Genomic DNA, 14,564 nt, shown 5'->3' on the forward strand with positions numbered 1-14,564 from the left:
CTGTCTCCCTCTGTCTCAAAAATAAATAAACATTAAAAAAAAGAAAAGAAACCACTCAAGGCTAACACTGCCACGGTACACTGTCCTCAGACTGGAAGAATACAGAAGGTAGCCTGACATCAACTGAACCATATAAGACTTTTGCTCCTGTACAGATTAATTACACTTGAACTTGTGGACTGAGTAAATTCAGTCTTTAAGCACATGGGACACTCATACCAGCTACATATGAGCAGTAATAAAAGTTCACAGTCCAGCAAGACAGTTCTGCTTTTTATACTGCCACCATGCCCACCCCATGAATAAAAGAGACAACAAGATAAAGAGTGCAGTTCAACTTAATATTTCAATAAAGAGAATGGCCAATAAAGAGTTACTCATCATGATATGTATCAATGACATTTTTCCTGCCACCCCCCCCCACCCAAAAAAAAAGAAAGAAAAAAAGAAATTCCACATAACATAGCTTACCAATATCCAAAGGGAATGGTAGAATATTTCCCTATTCAGGGAGTCAGGGTAGTGGGTTTTATGAACCAAATCAGATATAATAAATGAGCACATAGTGTTAGGTCAGAAAAAAGATGACCAGCCTTTAAGTAAATCACACAGCACATTCGGATAATTGCTTTCTAGCTTTTTTTTTTTAGGCATGTATGAGGCTAGGAATATCTTTCTTTTGAAATTTTAAAGTAATAATGTCTTTCCACTAACCCACACTCCCCCCACTTTTGCCCCCAACAAGCTAGTTTCAAAGGAGAGAACATCATCCGTTCAAATTTATAACCAGGAAAAAAGATACTTGACTCTAATCCATCACAGATATGAAAAGATATATACTTATAGATAACTCTGTATGCCTTCTGTAGACACTAAATTTATAGATTATTGAATATTAAGATTTATGTTGTATCAAAGCAAATATTGACCTTATCTCTGCCTGGCTCAATATTTACTGCTTTGCTCAATAAATCTTGATGTTCATTTTCAAACTGAGTCAATATCAGTTCATTAATTTCTGCACAGTTCATATCAGCATTTTACAAAATTTGAAATGCCAGTGGACTGTTCCACCTAAAAAGTTTGGATACAGCCAATTATAGAGACAAAAGAGCTTTTACCTCCCTTCTGGATTTCCTTTTAGTTGTTCCTTTCTTTCTCTCTCCTCAAAATTGTTACAAAGGCAACTGCCTACATTTAATACCATTCAGCCATCTACTCTAAAATAAAAGGATTACTTTAGGAAATATTATGAATGTACTGGTATAAGAAATTAAAATGTTCTAGATATAATTCTGTAACATGTTAAAGTATTATAGATATAAATGTAAAAAAAGGAAATATCCCTCATTTTTCAATAATAACCACAATTAACTTCTGTCTATAGTCTCCAGACCTCTCAGCTCTAATCATTAATAGGACCTTATTACCCACATTATTCTAGTATCTTCTGCCTATTTCACTTTGGTGGATGCGTAGTATGAGTTTCATCATAAGAATGTAGTATAATTACCCAAGTCCCTCGTTATGATTACTTCGTCTGTTAAACACAATGTCACATTGGGGATGTTCACAAGTGTTTCTAAAACACAAATTCCTAGAAACAGAAGTGCTGGATCAAAGACTATAAATATTTAACATTTTCACACATATTGCCAGAGAACCCTCCAAAAAGGCTCCACCAACCTACCTTCAGAGTCAGTTGAAAACCCACACTCTCAGGCTTCCATTTAACCACATTTTAAATGTCCCATCAGAGCAACAATTCAAAGTGTTTATCACTGATATATATTTCTTGACACGAACACAGCAGTGAACAATATTTCATCTTCCTAAGAGGCTTTTCCAAGGGTCACAAGGACCCTAAGGAATTTACTGATGTCCTTTACAGCATACAATAGCATCCATGAACTTGGCAAACACTCATGAAACCATCTCCAGGGAGAAGATGCCAAGAAACTTAAATACTCAGGTGGCAAAGATTACAAGAAGGTTTAAAAAAAAAAAAAAAAAGAAAGAAAGAAAAGAAAAAGAAGGCATCTTTAAAATATGAGAACAGTCTCTTTCCAACAGTGGAGGGGGGGGAGAGATGGAAAGAAAAAGCCAAACTTGGCCAAGTATTAAAAAATGCTCAAGGTATCTTAAGCATATGGCAACACACTTTTCTCTTTTATACATAAAGTCCTGATTAGTGTGTGACCATATGTGTTTTTTTCTCACCCTATCTATCCTTGTAATCACAGATCAAGTGTAAAAGAAAAAACAGTACCTATAGGAAGAAACAGTTTGTTCTTCAATGTGTTCCCTACCTTGAGGCCCTCCTATTTCAAAACATTTAACTAAGAACTGGGAAATACCAAGATTAATTACACACAAAGGTTCTGTTCAAGCAACATAAGGTTTAAGAGAGCAGGAAATACAGACAAAACACTACACCATATCTTAATATTCAAGTCCTGGGGCGCCTGGGTGGCGCAGTCGGTTAAGCATCCGACTTCAGCCAGGTCAGATCTCGCGGTCCGTGAGTTCGAGCCCCGCGTCAGGCTCTGGGCTGATGGCTCAGAGCCTGGAGCCTGTTTCCGATTCTGTGTCTCCCTCTCTCTCTGCCCCTCCCCCGTTCATGCTCTGTCTCTCTCTGTCCCAAAAATAAACGTTGAAAAAAAAAAATTAATATTCAAGTCCAAATTTTTTACCTTCATACCCAGCCCATCACTCCTCTTGACTCATTTTAAATTAAATGCAATGCCATCTTCCATCATCCGAGGGATTATCCTAGACGATTTCTTTTGCATTCTCTTCCAGATACTAATGGTAATGAATTCCCATGAACTCTTTCCTTTTATCTCTCAAATCTCTGATAATACAACTTCACCGTTTTTCACCCTGCCTACTTCTCCCACTGACCAATCCTTAACCCTACAACCAGTGGTCTTCTTCAAATACAAAGCCAACATACTCCATTTCCACCACGAAACCTTTAAATGCTTCCCCATCACTCTCAGATAGATGTTCTAGGTCACTGGTAGAATACTGAAAGCCTCTTCATGGTCCAATACTCTGCAATATTCCCTCAACTTCCTCCACCCTACCATATGCTCTACACTTACTGAGCTCCTTTCGTTTTCCCAGTCACTGCCAGGTCATTTCACGCCTCAAGGCCTCCTCATGTCCTGGAAAACACCTGCCCACCTTTAACGGCTGGGATCAGGCAGCAATAATTCTGGGAGCCTCTCTGACCCCTCCCATTATAGCACAACACCTGACATATAGTAAGTAATTAATAAGTGTGTTCAGTGAATAAGTATCTTCTGCTTAGAATGGTTCATAGAGTAATAGGGAGTTATAAAGAGAGAAATTAAGTGTAAAAAAACAAAGAGAGGTTGGGGTGCCTGGGTGGCTCAGTCAGCTAAGCATTTGACTCTTGATTTCAGTCCAGGTCATGATCTCAGGGTTGGTGAGATCGGGCTCTGTGCTGACAGCCTGGATCCTGCTTGGGATTCTATCTCCTCCTTGCTCTCTGCCCCCTCCCCTGTTCATTCTCTTCCTCTCTCTCAAAAATAAATAAGCTTTTTTTTTTTTATTAATTAATTTAAGAAAAAGAAAAACAAAGGGAGACTGATAAGGGAGAGGGGGTTCAGGCTAGGCATCAAAGTGGAGGGAACATTGAGCTGGGACTTGGAACATGAATCTCAAGACTGATTCCTCCCCAACGGTCCGGTTCCATCAGATAAGAAGCTCTCTATTGCAAACGCAATGTCTCTAGGGAAATGATTCCCTTCAGAAACTTCACAGGAGGCTTTAGGAGAAGAGCACACAATACAATATTAATATGAAACTCTGAGGTCCTAATGTGGCTTCCATTCTCCCAATCACAAGAGCAGACTTCTACAGGCAGGTATATTTTGCTTTACCCTTCATAGGCATTATTAAAAAGAGGCATGGAAATTATATTTCAGGAATTTAATTATATCTTAAGTTCACCAGGGGAGCTGATTAAAAGGATCCAATGGGGAAGCCTTTTGTAAATCACCCACTAATTTATCTGAATTTCATGGCAGGATCCCCTTAGTGAGTCCTCAAGCCCAGACTCTGACAGGAGTTCATTTATCTGTACATCCATTCACCCACTTGAAAAATATGCACCAAATAGGCACAAAATGAGACACTCGGGCACACAGCAGGGAAAAAAAAAAAAAAGGACTTATAATCCTCATCCTCAAGGATTCTACATTTCGCTAGGGAAATGAAACATACACCTCCATGCACCACATACTCACACGCACGTGCATTCTAAAACAAGATGTCTATATGAAGAATGTAGTGGGGTGGCATATAATTAAGAGCCAAATGGGTAATGCGTATTCCACTCCAGAGCGGGGGCCAAGCACCATAGCAGGTGCTTACATATGTTACATATAACCCTCAAAAAGCCATCCTGCAAGATATGTCCTCTTTTGGTCTCCATTGTACAGCCGAGTAAGTCACCAACCAGGACAATGAAAAGGGACCTTGAATGCCTCCTCCTATGATGTCCTGGCCACAGCTGGAATGCCTCTTAGAATAATCCTGCTTGACCACTGCTCAGCACAACACCAGACACTTCTTGCAGGTAGTTTTGGCATCACTCATCTCAATTTTGGATTCCTCTAACAATGAGAATTGTCCCCCCATGTACTGGTTGATAGACTCTTTCTACACAGAAGGAACATGAGGTATGGATTACCTGAAATGCAGAAAATCAAACAGGGTAAGTAAAAAAAGGGTAGGAGAAGAAACCACAACTTACATTTCCCCAAGTCTCTACAGATAGCTTTATAAAAATGCCTCCAATTTCCCCTTGAACTTGCTCCAGATTTGTTTCTCATTTCCCTTTCCGGCAACAATGACCTACCTAGCATTTGTTACTTTTTGTGTAATAATTACAGAACTTCTGGGCAAATTCCAAAATTCATGAGCTGTCATCACTTCAAGTAACACAGAAAAATATCTGTGTCTTAGTCAAGTAAAACTAACAGTGAGATTATTTTAATATTTCCAGTGAGATACTCTTATTCAATCTTTGGGGTTTTTTTTTTCCAGTATAATTCTGAAATACATAAAGAGGTCTTTCCCCTTTTGTCCCTATCTTGGAATAAGGAAAATAAACCCAAAGATAGAAAGTAATCTTGAAATTACAAAGCTATTATTAACATTTAACAATAATAATATCTTACATTTATGCTCCACTTCGTATCTCTTATGCATGAGACTTTCACATTGGACTCAGATATTATGACCCCCACCCCCTTTTTACAGTAGATGAAAATAAAACCCAGAGAGATAACCAATCTTCAGATGATCCCAATGGGACCAGAGCACGTATTTCCAGGCTCCTCAATAAACAGTCCTCTATGCTAGATGTTCACAGTGGCACTGTCTGATAAGCCTACGGAAGTAAAGATTTTAGCATCTCAAATGTAACGAGGAAGTGTGCACTACCCAAAATGATACGGACAAACGGAAATAACCTGGTTAGTCCTAATGCGAAAGTTACACTAACATTAATGAACTACTGTCGTGACAATATCCCCAGCTCGAAAACCTGCACAACTCTCCTAAAGTGAACGTGGTGGGATGCCAGCAGAGTAACTGGGTCAGCATCAGGCACCAAACCCCACCTCCACAAAGGCAGCCTACTGAGCAGGACGCAGTAACCCAGGGGCACGGGACCCCAGAAGCGCCAACACCCAACCCTCTCCCTGATCCAGCTCCTGTAGCACATCCTTCTCCATTCATCTCTTTCTTCCTCCCCAGTCCTTTCCACCAGACTCCCTTCTGAATGCTAACTAGACTTGCTGAGGACATTGCAGCTCAAGGGAAAATGCAAGGGAGGAAAAAATTTTTTTAAAAAGAAGACATTTTCCAAATCTCTGAACAGTTCTGTTTATGAGTCAGGCTAATATCTGCTCAAAAACCCAAGCTATCTCAATGTGAGCAGGAGTTGGTAAACCTTTTCTCTAAAGGGCCAGATAAAGATATCCTAGGTCTTTTGGTCAGTCTGTAGCACCTACTCAACCCCACCACGTAAGGGGCCGTAGGCAATACCCAAAGGAGTGGGCATGGTTGTGTTTCAGTAAAACTTTATACACAATAACAGCCATGGTTTGTATAGTACAGTTGAGGATAGTTTGTTTAAACCCTCATTCCCAAATCCCAAATGGGGAGTTCTTGTGAATATAACTGACAAAAAATTTAGCTTACTCAGCTCCCAGTATAACCAAGCGATCACCCAGTGGCCCGTCACAGGTACCCACTGAGAATTGCAATTAACAACATCAACAGCACCAAAAGTAGTTAATAGTCATGTCAAAATCAGCAGGAATGTTAGGTACTGGATGCAAGAGACTATGTTACTTTTCACACATATCATCTCATTTCATCCCCAAAACAACTCTATGAGGGAATCGTTCTTAATTATCCCCGTTTCAAAAATGGAGAACCTCAATCTACAAGAAATTAAATGTCCTCCCAATGTCACAAAAATATTAGGAGACAGGGGCGCCTGGGTGGCTCAGTCGGTTAAGCATCCGACTTCGGCTCAGGTCATGATCTCACGGTTCATGGGTTTGGGCCCCACGTCGGGCTCTGTACTGACAGCTCAGAGCCTGGAGCCTGCTTCGGATTCTGTGTCTCCCTCTCTCTCTCTGCCCCTCCCATGCTCATGCTCTGTCTCTCACTCTCTCTCAAAAATAAATAAACATTTAAAAAAAATTTTTTTTAAGTGTTAGGAGATAAAACTCCTATTTGAGCCATAGTCTACATGACTTCAAAATTCATACTCTCACACACCATACCCCCAAAGCACCAATGATATTATCTTAGGAGGAAGTAAGACAAATCTGTGAATTAGAGGCATGAAACTAAAATCTAGACCATCAAACCAACCTTTTAGAAATGGCCTGCTTCACTTTTGCTAAATTTAAAAACAATTCCCTCTACAAACAACAAGCCTTTCCCTTGGCACACCAGCTTTCGAAGCAGCATTTATACCTAGAGGTGTATATACCTGTATCTCAGAGCAGACCTCTGGTCTACTGTGGTTTCAAGGCCTTGGTCTCAAGTGCCCAAAGTGACAGACAACAACCCCTTCCTGATCTGTCTTTGTCTATTGGCCAAATGCTAAGAAGTGTCTCTGATGGACCCAAAGTCTTATTGACATGAAAATCGATATTCCAGCACTTTGGAGTGAAGCAACCATGGATACCATAGAATTTTCAGGAAGAACTAAGTTAAAGCATATGGACTATATACCATCAATTGATATCTGTCTCAATCTTTTCTTCTTCTTTTACTTTTTATTTTCTCCATTTTCCCCTTAAGGAAGTAATTTCTCTGTTTCTTCCAAACCACTCTATAGCCTTCTGGGAGATTCCTCGTATGACTGTCCTATCCCACCCAGGGAAAAAAAAAAAAAACTAGGAGAGGAGTTGACAAACTACAGCCTGTGGACCTTATCCAACCTACCCAACTGGCCACCTAGTTTAATACAGCCCGTGAAGTAAGAATGGTTCTTCTATTTTTAAATGATTGAGGGGAAAAAAAAATAAAAGGAAGTATAATATTTCCTGAAACATGAAAATTATACACAACTCAAATTTAAGTGCTCATAAATAAATTTTTCTGGAAACCCAGCCAGTTTATCTAGGATTACCAATGGCTGCCTCTGCACGACAGTGGAAGAGAGACCACACGTAGCCTACAAAGCCTAAGATATGTACTGTCTGGAGTTTTTACAGAAAAGAGGTGCCAAAAGCCTGCCACTGAACTACTAGCCCTTCTGCTGATAGAGGCAGTTCCCAGATCTATTCCAGAAATGCATTCCGTAAATGCAAAACAGAGACTCATTAGGTCCACTGGAGTTAAGGATGTCAACAACTGCTCCATTCCAAAGACTGCACCACATGCATCCATTCTTAACTGAGTGATGGCAAAAGTTTTAGGTCTTTCATTTCTTCGCTGCCACTTGCAATCAGAGATGCTGATGGGATAGAACTTCCAATTTCTTGCCTAACAGCATTATTATTCTAGATTGATGAACTGTAAATAGCAGGCCACTTTACGCCTCCTCCTAACTGATATGGGAGCCACAGGGTACAAAATGATAAATTTTCTTCGCGTTTCTTGGCAAGAAGCTACGTATATATGTAACTCTGGCCTTCATCGCGCAATTTCCTTCATTTATCAGAAATGGTGACAAAAAGGCTCTAATTAGATAATTCTAATCACAAGGAGTTGGGTGTGATGGAAGACTTCAGAATCGCTATCTGTTCCTTGCAAAACAAAACAGATAGGCTATTCTCCCCGTAGGGGCAGGAGATTTATCAATAGACAAAAGGATGCAAAAAGCCAATAGATAAGGTGTAATTAAAGATCAAGCCTATAAATTTTACAGTGACATAAATTTAACAAGATTTGCAGGTGGAAATTCAGGATTGAAAACCAGAGCATCATGATGAAAATAATGCCTTGCAATTCTATATGCAATGACATTGCATAAACACAGATTTATTATTAATACTAATACCCCATGCCTTCAAGCCTTTTCCTACAAATTATTTGAATTATTCAATGCCACCATAACTTCCAAAGTTGTCTATCTTCCTCAGCCTTTCCTCCTTAATTGGCTACAATACATTTTCCATATATTTGTAAGCATCAAAATCTCGTTTGGAACTAACAATCCACCTATCTTACTTTTGATGGTTGCTGGAAGCATCATCCAGAAATGTCTGTATATTCTTGTAGGTGTTCATTTTTATTCCCCCCTTAGAATGTAAGAAAATTATTTGCAGTGTAACATTCAACATAATGTTAATAATGCTCTCTTATCTCCACTGGCTTGAAGGCTAAAAGTTTAAAAGCAAAAATGAAAAGAACTGCAGAATGCCATAGAGGGCTGAAATATATTCAACTAACAAGATCTGACTTGAAAATAAAGTTGCATTTTTTTTTAGATTAAAGCACAACAGATCATTTTGATATGTGACGCTTTGTAATATTTAGCAGACATTTAGCAGCTGAAGACTAGCCTTGTATTTGCTGCTTTCTGAAATCACAGCCACTGAAAAGACAGAAAAGAAAAGGCTGTGTCTTTTGGGAAATTACATGTTTGGTACAATAACTCATTAACAAGTAAAGTTCAGAAATAAATGCAAATTAAGGGGGGGGGAAAGCAGGTTGAGAAAACAGGTGGGAGAGATAAATTAAGGTACTTATATAACCTTGAGGAAAAACAGGCTCCGGTGTTGCAACTTGTAGTGAACTACCAAAGGTTTGAACAAACAAGTTAGGTGTGAAACTGATTGAAAGAGTACTCTCCGGTGAGTTTCACGGGGTTGGTGACTGGCCTGTGTGATCCTGGTCGGAACAGATCAACTCACCGGAGTAGGCCCAGTACGGGTCACCTGAAGCTTTACGCCTGCGGATCTGCGCTGAGCTGCCGTGTCTGCTCTCGTGCAGGGCCCCGACGTAGCCTTCTGTCAAGGCTGGAAGAGAGGGAGAGCACAGTGAGTTCACTGGACATAGGAAGGGTGTCCAACACACCTCGGGTGACTTCCCAGAAGCACACACCTCAGGGATAATGGAATAGAACCTGTTGACTTACAGAAACACAACTATAGGATAACCTATATTACCTATAATATAGGTTAGGATAACCTATATAACCAGATTATCAGGATTACTACGAAGAGTAGTTTACAATGAGCCTTTCCTTTGAGTCACCAAGCATGGTGCACTAAGCCCCTGACATATAGTATCTTACACAGTCCGCAGAACACTACTAGACAATACATCCGGTGGTCCCAGTAATGAGACCATTCTATAGATAAGCAAACTGAACGTTACAGAAGTTAAATAACTTTAACTGGCCCAATGTCCCTCGACTAGTAGACTTGGAATCCGCGGTTTTTATTCCGGCTAGGTAGATAAGCCTAGGTCCTAGCTGCGAAAGGCCTCTAAGCCTTATTTGATCTTCACAGAGCAAGGGGTCATTTGGTCTCTTTTACAACTGGAGGAATTAAGACTCAGGGACACTAAGTAACTGGTCCCAGGTAACACAGATAAGCATGCAGCCACCGGGGAACTGAACATGAGCGTGCCTGCATCAAAGCCACAGCTTCTGCCATCCAAACACATCGCAGTCTAAGGCCTGGGAGACATCCCATGGTGAGTACACATCCTCCACATCCTTTAGACCCTAAACAGTCACCTGTTATACCTGAAGATATGAAACACGAAACCCGCAAGGTCAACAATGCTCAGAAAAGAAACCCTGTTTCATGATGACCAATCTTCTATGCCATTACAGAGAGCCTGCTACAGTGTTCAAACTCCTCCCCTCCCAACCAATTCATGAATGTAAATTTCCCTTCTTGTGAGCCCACACCCGAACACACTGACATGTAAGAACACAAATACCACAGGTGTCCAGAATCCAAAATGAAATGAAATTACACTTCAAACAATACATCCCAGCTATCTATGTTAATATTTAAATGCACCCAAACAAAATCAAGTGTGCTTTTAAAAAGCAGGGACAATGGTTAGGAGAACTGTAGATTCAATTTAAGATTAGGAAGGCACTAAGAAAACAGTACATTCTCCATTCTGAATTTGTCAAAGTAATGATAATGATGTCACCATGATGGCATATTAGGAAACATGTAAAGTACAGACAGTCCCCAACTTACGACGGACCGACCTACCAATTTTTCAGCTTTACTAATGGTGCAAAAACCATACGCAGTCAGTGGGAACCGAACCTCGGAGGTTGGATTTGGATCTTTTCCCCAGGCTGGCAATATGCCGGGTAAGATCTTCTTGCCCTTATGCTGGGCAGCAGAGGGCACAGCTACCAATCAACCCCACGACCATGAGGATCACCAGCCAACACACCTCCAACCATCTGTACTCACACAGCCATTGTTTTTCACATTCCGTAGAGTATCCAATGAATTAAATGAAACATTCAACACATTATTATAAGCTAGGCTTTGTGTTTGATGATTCAGCCCAACTGTAGGCTAATGTAAGCATTCTGAACATGTTTAAGGCAGGCTGGGCTAAGCTAGGGCATTCAGTAGGCTAGCTGTATAAAATACATTCTCAGTGCAAGATATTTTCCACTTACAACAAGTTTATGAGAACATAACCCCATCGAAAGTCAAGGAGATCTATGCTTTAGGATTGCATGTCAACTCCAAACACTGGTTTAAAAAAAAAAATGCTTGAAAAGTAAACCTGATACTGATACCATTTATGTTTGTTCGTTGGTCCTGAACAACAAAAATTAAAATTTTTGTTGATAAAGGTTTAGGTAGCCACCATGCAATCCATCCTACTATTTTGCAGATAAGCCATGCAGAGATCCAGGAAGTTGACCATTTTAAACTTCTAGAGATCAAAAATAAAATTTTCCATCTCCTACACTCCTATTTTTTCCCTGCATTAAAGCACACTACATAAATAATTGTCCGGCTTATTTGTTTTCTGTGCATGTGGGAAACTTTTTTATGTATCTGTTTAATATGCTTCTTAGAGCTAGTTCACTCTAAATAATTATTCCCAAATAATCCTTCCTCTTTCTGTCAAGGCAATGAGCAAAACACTGCCTTGAACACAGAAATGTGACCTCCATTAGGGTATGTGGTTGAGCCTGAATTTCCTTGCCTGTTAAATGAAGCTACAAGTAGCAGCTTCATAGCATTGTTACAACACCACCACAAGAAACTGTGAGCAGAGCAGCTAAGCACTGGGCACAGAGTGATTCAAAAATACCAAATAATAGAGAAAAAATTTGTTACAGAGACTCTGATTTTGTCATTATCACACCCACGCCCCATAAGTCTACCTGTTAAGTCATGTAATGGACAGTCTATCCTGTCACTCCATCCCTGCCAGCTCCAAGGGGGCCTTGTTTGGCTTAAACCAGCCAATCATTGTAAACCATGCCCTTGGTCCCAGTGACATGTTTGGCAGTGGGGACATCAGTCAATCAGAGAGATTCTTCCTTCTTCCTGGCTGGGTTAGGGCAGGATCCAGAAAGCCTCAGGAGCCTAGCTAGGGGTCAAGGAGAAGATGAAGAGAGGAGCTCAAAAATACAACCACACCAGGGGAAGCAAAATCTATAGATCAATTCTGCTGACAAAATTAAAGCCCATGACAAAGGTAATTTGAAACTGTTCCTGTGGGAAGCTTTATATTTACATGAACAAATTACCTGCCAAAGCTCCCTTTTCTGTCCCTTGTATACAAAAGATCCCCAACTGATACTATAAAGGTGACCTTGGTGACCTTCAAATGAGTCAATTCTACACCTGATCATCAATTTCTCCATGCATAAAAGGTCATTGTTGGACTAGAGCTCTAATTCTCAACTTGGATGCTTTAAAAACAAAACAAAAGCAAAACAAATAATCTATGCCCTGGAGGGCTACCACTTAAGATTCAGATTCACTTGATCTGGGGAGGCACCAAGATACAGCATACAGGTACTTTTCTTAAAGGAAGTTCTCCAGGTGATTCAATTTTGAAGTCAGAGATAAAAATACAAACTTCCCTGCTGAGCTAGACCAGAGAGACCCCCTTCAACTCTGACAGTCCTTCAACTCATCCTCACAGCCTGGAACCTGACTGGCTAAGTTAACCCTGGGAAAAGGCTGGCCAGGCAAGGATGAACCGCTTACTACAGAAATCACACGGGTGTAGCATCAACCTCACAATGTGGCTAAATCTGAACTCAACCAGAAAAGCTCACACACAAATGAGCCAGATGTAAAAGGAAAGGAGGAATGGAATCATCCTCAAGGATATTCATTTATACCCTTTACAGAAGGTGTTATCTGAAATCACAATCTCTACAACCAATCCCCCTTTTGTCCTGAAAAGGAGGTGCTTGTCATTTTCCAGAACCTTTGAGAAGACTCGGGTGGGGAACAAAGGAGGACAAGGGCTGCCAGAACCATCTCTCATGGGTGTTGCTTTCGTGTGGGCAGCGATGTTAGCCATCCTGCAGGAAAAGCAAAGCAACAGAGCCCAGAGCTTCATCAGGTAAGCAGGTTTGGGGATCCCACACCTGCCAGCTTCCCAAGCCCACTGAACTATTAGTGGAAAAAGCAAACCTACAAAGACGTACCCAATTCAAGAAACAAGGGAGGTATAACCGTCAGAAGGTCCTCCCCTGGCACTGCAAAGTAATGGAATCCACACCTCAAAGAGTAGTTGCCTTCGCAGCCATCCATATGCAGCACACTGTGAACTAAGGGGCCTCAACTGAGGGGCAGAGCTGTCTAAAGGGAGTTCGCTTGGGACAAAAAAACAAGCCGTGTGTATTTGCTGGAAACAGGCCAACTGACAAGAGGTAACGCAGAGGGCAGGGCTATCCCAAGGAAGGCGGGCTAACCCCGTCTTCATCACACCCCCAAAAGTATGGAGGTACAATGTGAGCTGCACACAGCAAGGTGAAGAATGGGCAAAAAACCTGCTTCTGAAGGACATGCTGTGTGGCCTAGGACAGGCTCCAAGCTCCCCAGAGATAAGGAGCTCTCAACCTACCATCCATGATGGCGTCTGGAAGATGGTAGGTATTCGATCATGAGTGAGCGAATGACTACGCACACACATGAACAACAAAAAGGCTGATAGTGTCTGTATTGGGGGGGGGATAAGAGTGGGTGCATCTATCTGTGTATATGTACATGTGTGTATTCATATCAGCCACAAGCAAAACCACGACCTTCCCACTGCCTCACTTTCTAGTCGCTGCCCAATTATCACAATAGCAAACATCTAAAACATGAAGCTGGAGGGAATGATCTGGAGTTCCTCATAAGCGACTGTTTAGGGAGGCAACTCAGAAATGAACAGGGAGGCAAAGGACTTTATCACCCCAACACCAGATTTCTTTTTAACATATAAACTATTCATTAAAGATGACTATATTTAGTTTTCCCTTTTATTCCATCCACGTCAGTAATGTGCGATTTCTTTTTCTCTAAGAACATAAGCATGTACGAATGGCACTTCTATAATTTAAAACAAAAGAATTTTACTCCCCTCTTCAAATGTATTTTCATCATATAATAAGGTGTTTTTTAAAAAACAATTTTTAGAAATTATTTGAATAGCACTCAAAGATGTGAATTGAGTATACTAAGCAACATAATATATTACTGGCAAGGAGCAGAGATTTGCAAAAGAAACAATCTGAGGTTCCCAAGTAAAGATACAGACTCAGCACCCCAAATTCAATCAATTTTAATACTCTTTGTGTTCTTTAAACTCAAACAGCCAACTAACAGCAGCATGGCAATGATATGGTAAGGCTATGAATCATGCTATTGATTTTCAATATCTTCTGTGCAGAAAATTAAATTATGCAAATGCATGCCTTTACGGATCCTTACCTTAATGCGAAATTACATACTTGCTTATGTCAGCAACTTAATTACACAATTAAAAATGGAGCATGCTTACGAAAATATGTATTTTCATTCTTCAGAACAGACAAGAAGTATAAATCTGCC

At 40.5% G+C, this 14,564-nt stretch overlaps 1 protein-coding gene and 1 long non-coding RNA gene across 5 annotated transcripts in view; both read right to left on the minus strand.

Annotated features, from left to right (window-relative positions):
- The window catches only part of PTPRG (protein tyrosine phosphatase receptor type G), a 722,691-nt gene that overhangs the window by 533,922 nt on the left and 174,205 nt on the right, over window positions 1-14,564 (minus strand). For 3 of the 4 annotated variants that reach the window (XM_040454572.1, XM_040454573.1, XM_040454570.1), the window contains exon 2: window positions 9,420-9,524. The exons of the other annotated variant lie outside the window; for it this stretch is intronic. In XM_040454572.1, coding sequence (XP_040310506.1) covers window positions 9,420-9,524 — 105 coding nt within the window. The remainder of the gene's footprint in view (window positions 1-9,419; window positions 9,525-14,564) is intronic. 4 annotated transcript variants of the gene reach the window in all.
- Window positions 4,312-9,413, minus strand: LOC121016783 (uncharacterized). Its single transcript, XR_005784460.1, has 2 exons — window positions 7,046-9,413; window positions 4,312-4,723 (listed from the first exon to the last, which is right to left on the minus strand). It is a non-coding gene; the product is annotated as an uncharacterized LOC121016783 (long non-coding RNA).

Source organism: Herpailurus yagouaroundi, unplaced genomic scaffold, assembly GCF_014898765.1.
Source record: "Herpailurus yagouaroundi ecotype Mexico unplaced genomic scaffold, PumYag 213, whole genome shotgun sequence".
Lineage (NCBI taxonomy): Eukaryota > Metazoa > Chordata > Mammalia > Carnivora > Felidae > Herpailurus > Herpailurus yagouaroundi.